Here is a 6,796-nt window from a genome sequence, read left to right as displayed (position 1 = left end):
CCAGCCACTACAGTTACAAACAGCTCACTGCAACGGGAAACCAGTGCCTGCTCTGGACTGGGGCCAAGGAAAAGCAGGCCACCAGCCCCAGGCAGAGAGGGCAAGCAGAAGGGACTGTGTGAGGAAAGTCCAACAGAGCTGCACGTGAACAACAATCAGAGGAAAAAGTGCTCCTCAATGTAATTCAGGGGATCCCCTGGTTCTGTGGGGTCCCAGCTGCCCTGCCTGCCCCTCTGTAGGCTGATCAGCATCTACCATCTGAGAGGAACCACCTTGCTGCTAAAACAGTGCTCTGAAAGACAGGAAATTCCTGCAAAGAAAAGATGAGATGCTTTTGCCATTAGTGACCTTTGAAGCCTCCCATAGCTCCCTGGAAGCCAGCTGGACACCCAAAAGTGTGTCAGAAACTTCCTCCTAGGTGCAGGAATATCAGCCGTAGTCAGTTAAGTAACCCACTGCCCCCTAAGGCAAAACAGCTTATGTGCAAAGAAACATGACCCACTTTTAGGATTCCTATGACCTTGAGAATTCCTCAGTATATCTGCACTTTCAGAAGATACTGTGGTCTTCTATCCAGATCTCCTGGCCCTGCCAGCAGTGACAGCTCACACTTTCGCTGTGCACCAGCACAAACAGCCAAACCTTCTCCTCAGCCCTTGTCTCCTCAGCACTGACCACTACCTTAGGACATCCACAGTTTTAGTGGCTCTCATCCCCTCTGCCCTTGCTGACAGGTCAAGACAGCAAAGGTGGCTCTACCATTTTTACAGTTCAACAGCTGGAGCTGGAAGGCATCTTCACCTGCACACCTGTACTGAGGAGCTAATAAAGCTGCAGCTGATGGCTTTGAAAAATATCAACTAATCTGGGTAAGATTCTTGCAATGAGGGACAGTCTAGAATATACACAACCAATTGGAAAAGAGGTTTTTCACCTGACATTTTTCAGGAAAGTTAATGAGAAATCAAGCACAGGACCTCAGCAACCACCAGGACAAACAAAGCTTTACCAGAGTCCTAAAACTGGCTCAGCTGCCATGCAGGAAGGAGTCCAGCCCTTACACAAAAGAAACAAAACTTTCCACATGACAGTCAGTACCAACAGAAGCATTCTAGAAAGAGGGACCATGGTCTCCAACCCCTTACCTTGCTGTCCAGCTTCTTCATTGTCACCAGGTCCAAGGACTTGAGTGAGTGCCCAGTTGGGGTGATGAAGTACAGGCAGACGTGAATCCTCGTGTCATGGTAGTTGAAGAGAGACCGTCGAATTTTCAGCTCTTCTTGCAAATAATTTTCAAACTGCGTATCAATGTACTCTACTATCGGCCTGTAACTAAAACCATTCCATTAGCAACCCAGATACTGCCATGCAAACTTACACAGTTTCAAGGCCTAAGGAGAGTTCTCCCAGACAATTCATGATATCATTTAAAAAGGAGCTAGGGCTCAAACAATTTAGCCTCACAACAGGAAAAGAGTGGTATTTACATGCAGACATTACAACTCAATAGTTGCTGGAGATTCCTGAGGCTGCACTGCAAAATCTAAGGACAGTGAAACTTAGAAAGATGACTACTTCCCCAGATCAAACTTTGCCCAGATCTCAGGGCTGAGCCATCTGGCTGTAGCAATACAACATGACCAAGGAGAGACCCTGCAGTCTCAGAAAGCCTTTACCTGGGGCTTGAGCAAGATGTCTGTGTAATTAAATGAGACAAGTCCAGAAACACCAATCACTGCCAGAACAGATAATTCCTGACCCTGCACTGAGGACAGCTTGTTAACTGCTCACACTCCTGGAGTAGACTATTCTCTGCTGAAAAGACCTCCTATGACATCTCTTTTTTGCTTCTCACCCGATTCACTCTATGTTTAGTCCCAGAACAACAGCCACTACAGGGAACAACTCCATTAACAGAAACACAGACAACTCTGCCACACTGCAAGGGGAACTGCAGGCAGCTCATGACTAAGCATCAGAGGCAAGCCCAGAAACGCCAAGCAGATGGCACGAGACCTGCCTTTCGTCTTTATTTATCTGATCCCCAAATCCAACCGCGTCCACAATAGTTAGCTTCAGGTGGACATTGCTCTCTTGCAGGTCGTAGGTGCGTGGCCGCAAGCGAACTGCACTCTCGTAGTGACTGGCTTCTTCTGTCTCAAACGTGGTGTTGAACAGGGTGTTCATTAGCGTGGATTTCCCAATGCCAGTCTCACCTAGGAAGGACAAAACATCAACTCACTGTGGCATGATTTTGGCACAGGTACTTCAAAGCACATTAATTAGAGAGCAGAACTAAATTATATTGTGAAAGGTCACTACAAATTACTTGTGGACAGACATATAATTGTCACACAGGGATCTGCATCCGTGAAGGCCTCCAATGCTTAATGCAAAATCAACACAGTACACTTGGGTCTCATCTCCCAGTGAGTATCATACAGCATAGCAAAGCACACCATTTTTCTTTCCACGTCCCCTGATTTTGCTTGGGATGCTGCACCAGAGAAGCTGCGGAGAGCACAATTTTAGTAGCCATTGAAGGATGCCTGGGATGCATCACAAAAAGCTCCATCCCAGAATATTTGGCTGACAAGCTGTTTTTAAGCCAGAAATGCTTTGAACTGCTGCTCCTGGTAATGAAATGGGACTCTGATAATTTCCAGATTGGCCTACAAGGGGCCCCATTTAAACTCCTCATTCACTACAAACAGCACTATTGGCCACAGGAGTGAACAGAGGCAAAATCCAAGGAAATAACCTTCCACTCCCTGCTCATTTGCCAGGCAGTCCATCCTGCTACCACTCAGCAGAGACAGGTACTGCTGAGGAGCTCTACAGCAGATATATTAGTGGGAGAGCAGAAGGGTGAGCAAGGTTCTGTTCCACGAAGGTGCCATGCCTGCTGCCAAGGGCTTTGGACTTCTTGCCTCTTTCAGCACCACAGGCTCTGCTCTTCACAGGAGAATAAGCACCGCACGGTGCTCAGAGTTGGGCAGAGGCACACTGTGCTTCCTGCCAGCTGTGGCTGAGTTGCATAAGGAATAGAGCAGCTGGTGCTCTAGATTAATCTGAAAGGAGATATGTGGAAAACTCACTACTGATCTAAGATACATTCTCCTGTTCAGATGTCCCAAGGCAGTGGTCAGTGCTGAGGAGACAAGGGAGGAGTCTGTCGGGAGTAGGAACTGGCAAACAGGGTGGGGCTTTTTCTCTTGTCCCCAAAAAAATTAAAAATGGCCAGATGAGAATGCAGGAATATCCATTCTAGTATCCCAAGAATGACACTAATTAAAAGCATACTGCCCTCTGCTGCAAGCACCCTTCTGCTAAGGAACAAGTCCATGAAGTTCAACTGGGACTTCAGCCATGCTTTTTACTTGTAGTGTGGATATGCAAAAGTGGCTTGGGTATGGCACAAGCACCTTGTCAAAGCTGTCAGGGTGTTGCTGCACAGTCTACACAAAGTCAAAGGAGTTGTTGTCTCTGGACATAATTTCTGCTGGTCTAGCAGGTTTGAATACTTAGACCTCATTCACTACACAAGAACCAGCCAAAGCAAAAATAATGCTCATCTCATCACTGGAAGGAACTGGTCTCTAGTACTTCAGCCAGCATTGCCTGCTAGATCACATCAATACCAAAATCAAAACCCAAGAATATATGAGGTTATTTTAAAGTCAGCCCCTCACACACACTCACAATCTTCAAGATAAATACTTTACAATCAATAAGAACAGGAACATTCCCCTCCTCTTCCTAGCACAGAGATGGCCATGCTTCAAGCCCTCTGACTCACCTTGGAAAACATCAACCAGGCACAAAACTCTAACCCCAGGTTTGGGGTGCAGGCTTATACCCAGAAATCACCAAGTTATCACCAGCAGGTCTCAGCTAAACCGTGGTGCATCTGACTGCATCTACTTGGACATCATATTCACCAAGAGCTGCTCATGCCAGCCACCCTAGTTTGCAAATGGAAACTCTTAACTTGCCATATACAGTATTCTCTTAATCCTTCCTATTCCAAAACTAATGCAGCAGAGGAGATGAGCAATACCTCACTGACTACAGAAATTCTCCCGGTTTGACTCAGTGTTTTTTTAAGAGAGTTTGGCATTTCTGACTTGCTTAAAGTCACTGCTGAGGCTTGTAGCACAGCAGGACACACACGAAATCCTGGTCCCAACCTCACCCCATGTCTGTTTGCAGAGGACTGTGCTCACCCACACAGAGGATGTTGAAGCTGAAGCCTTGTGTGACGGACTTGCTGACCAGCTGGTCGGGGAGACTATCGAAGCCGACATGGCCCCCCAGGGAAAGGTTCCTCTTCTCTTCATTCTGGTAGGGAGAAGAACACAGATTAGCAAACCACACTGGGATGGCAAATCAGATTGATGACAGGAATCACCAAGTCCAAGATTACTCACTCTCTTGGGCACCACAGAGCCACTGACACAAACCACAGCACTGCCCATAAGAGCTTGTGTTTTGGCACACCACAGCACAAATCCCCCAACAGTCACCGCCAACAGGAAAGAGGGTGTAAAATACTGATATTCATGGGGAATTGGGAGAACTAAGCTACCAGGCTCCAAAGAAAAGAAAACACTAGTGTGAGCTCCAACTACATGCAGCTGGGAGAGATTAGCAAAAGAAAACCCACTGCTGTGTGTTTTAGCACTCATTTCTCCTTGACTTCTTTGATTTTATTTTCTTAAACCCTCCAGCACTGAATTCAGCTCAACAGACTCTGCATTCTTTCACGAGTATTTATCTTTTTCCCTTAGCTATTGCCACAAGCAGCATGGTTTGTTCGCTCAGGCACTGGAGGTGCTGGTGGAGCAGGCAAGGCGAGGAACCCTCTTGCTTTACCATCTGTGACCACACAGTTTTCCACCGTTCTTCTGCTGTTTCTGTTCCTGCCTCCCCCGTGTGCACTTTGTTCTTCCTTCCGTCTCCTCCCTCCCCCAGAGAAGCTGATCACCTGTAGAAGCTTAGCTCAGGAACTAAGATAATAAAATCCAAGGAAAGAGCAGCTCTATACCCTGTGCTATACAGCAAGGCAGAGCAGTGCAGCAACAAAGCCCAGGAGAGAGGAGCTGACAGAAGGGTCATTTCTATTTCTAGTGGTTAAAACCAGGAAAGTTTGGATTAGCACAAATATTTCAACAGATGTTGCCACCTCTCTGCACAACTCATCAACACTCTGAACCCAGGGACCAGACCACCCCCCCTGCAGCCTCTCAAGCACTTTTACCCATCCATGGATAAGCAAGGAGACAGGATTTCAGAGCATGATTCATTCACCCTCACAGTTTCTTCGGTAAATGACTGTTTTTCTTAATCACCAGCAGATATAGAAGATGGGTATGAAAAAAGTGCTCGTGGCCTGGCTCTGGTTCTTCTGTCTGTTCCTGACAATTGGGACTTAATGTCCCAGCACTAAGACTGTGAGACAAGAGAATCCATGAGAAGAGCCTAAGCTGCCTGTCAAACCATAAGTCAAGAGGAAAATAAAAGAAATGACGTGATAAGCCTTGCATATTGCTCTGTGCCTGCAGTGAGATTGCTATACAACACAAACCTTTGTTCAACTGCATCTCAAGTCAAAACCTCTATCAGCTCTGCCTTTGGTAGAACAAATATTCTCAGCTTTGTAAAATAAACCATTTAAATCAGAAGAACAACTTGTGGACATCTGAAGCAGCTCCTATGCCTCACATATAAACCATCTGGCTGTCCTGGTTAGCATTTATTACTCCCTTTCAGATATTTTAGCCCAGTGCTCTTCCAAGGGACTCCCTGGACAGAAACACAACTGAATCATAGCTGGGCTCCTGTGATCCATTCTGTTTCATCCCATTAGGATCAATCACACTCACTAACTATGCAGAAATAGCAATCAGTTAAAGTTTCCCTGTATAACTGATGGCAGCAATTAAGGTTTTAAGGCGTCTGTGAATTCAGGTGATTCAGGCAGCCCAATGCTGAGCCTGTGGGTCTGGCTTGGGCTATTGCAACTGCAGAGGGAAGGGGAACTTGGGACACGTGTGTGCAGGGAAAGGACTCAGAGCTGCTTAGGTTTGATTTTTCCCCTTAAGGAAGAGGCTGTCACAAGGCACAGGAAGACACTGCAGGCACCAGCAGAGCTCGGGGGGCTTCCTCGGGCACTCAGCCCATTCCCTCAGCCCCCCTCCTTCTCTTCCCCGTGTCCCTTGGAGCCACCACCGTACTGAGCTTAAAATGCCAGTTCCCACCACTGCAATGCGGTGACAGCCGAGCAAGCTGTTCCCACAGAAAGTCACCGAGTTTGACGGTTACACTTTGTGTCTTTTCACTTTAAATAATAAACAAAAACAAGCAAACAAAAACACAAACCAGAAGCCTGGGATGACATTTTGGATGGGAAATAAATAAAGACTGCTGATGGCTATGATTAGGTTGAAAGTGCCCGAGGCTGGGAGGAGGTTTCCAGGCAACAGGCAGCACCACTGCTCCGGATTTTAAAATAGGCTCCAGCACAGCAAGGCTGCATTTAAATAAGTTCCAGCCAGGCAAGGCTGCATTGAGAACTCAGTCATGCCTCGGCCGCAGGAAACCCAAAAGCATCCGCACAGGGGTTTTTCTCTTCTATTTTTTGGCGTTAGGTCACTGTTCGGTGTGGGACAGCAATACACTTACACAAGCTGCTCACCATCTCTCAAAGCTGCTAAACCAATAAGCCAAACTTCAGCGAAATATTTTTTTTGCCAGTGACCTTGAAATGTAGTTTCCTTATATTTCTGTAAGCAGC

The 6,796-nt window shown here is 46.7% G+C and overlaps 1 protein-coding gene across 2 annotated transcripts in view; it reads right to left on the bottom strand.

The window, feature by feature from the left end:
• Positions 1-4,341, bottom strand: part of SEPT8 (septin 8) — a 26,793-nt gene extending 22,452 nt beyond the window's left edge. Inside the window, exons 1-3 of one of the 2 annotated variants that reach the window (XM_009071146.1) lie at positions 4,227-4,341; positions 2,021-2,216; positions 1,146-1,332 (exon numbers count right to left, since the gene is read on the bottom strand). In XM_009071146.1, the coding sequence (XP_009069394.1) occupies positions 1,146-1,332; positions 2,021-2,187 (354 nt within the window). In that variant the 5' untranslated portion in view covers positions 2,188-2,216; positions 4,227-4,341. The remainder of the gene's footprint in view (positions 1-1,145; positions 1,333-2,020; positions 2,217-4,226) is intronic. The other variant, XM_009071145.1, reaches the window with a different exon arrangement.
• Between the last annotated feature and the right edge of the window lie 2,455 nt (positions 4,342-6,796).

This window comes from Acanthisitta chloris, unplaced genomic scaffold, assembly GCF_000695815.1.
Source record: "Acanthisitta chloris isolate BGI_N310 unplaced genomic scaffold, ASM69581v1 scaffold41193, whole genome shotgun sequence".
NCBI classification, from domain to species: Eukaryota; Metazoa; Chordata; class Aves; order Passeriformes; family Acanthisittidae; genus Acanthisitta; species Acanthisitta chloris.
Note: the sequence above shows the minus strand (reverse complement) of the source record. Positions and strands in the feature narration are given on the sequence as shown.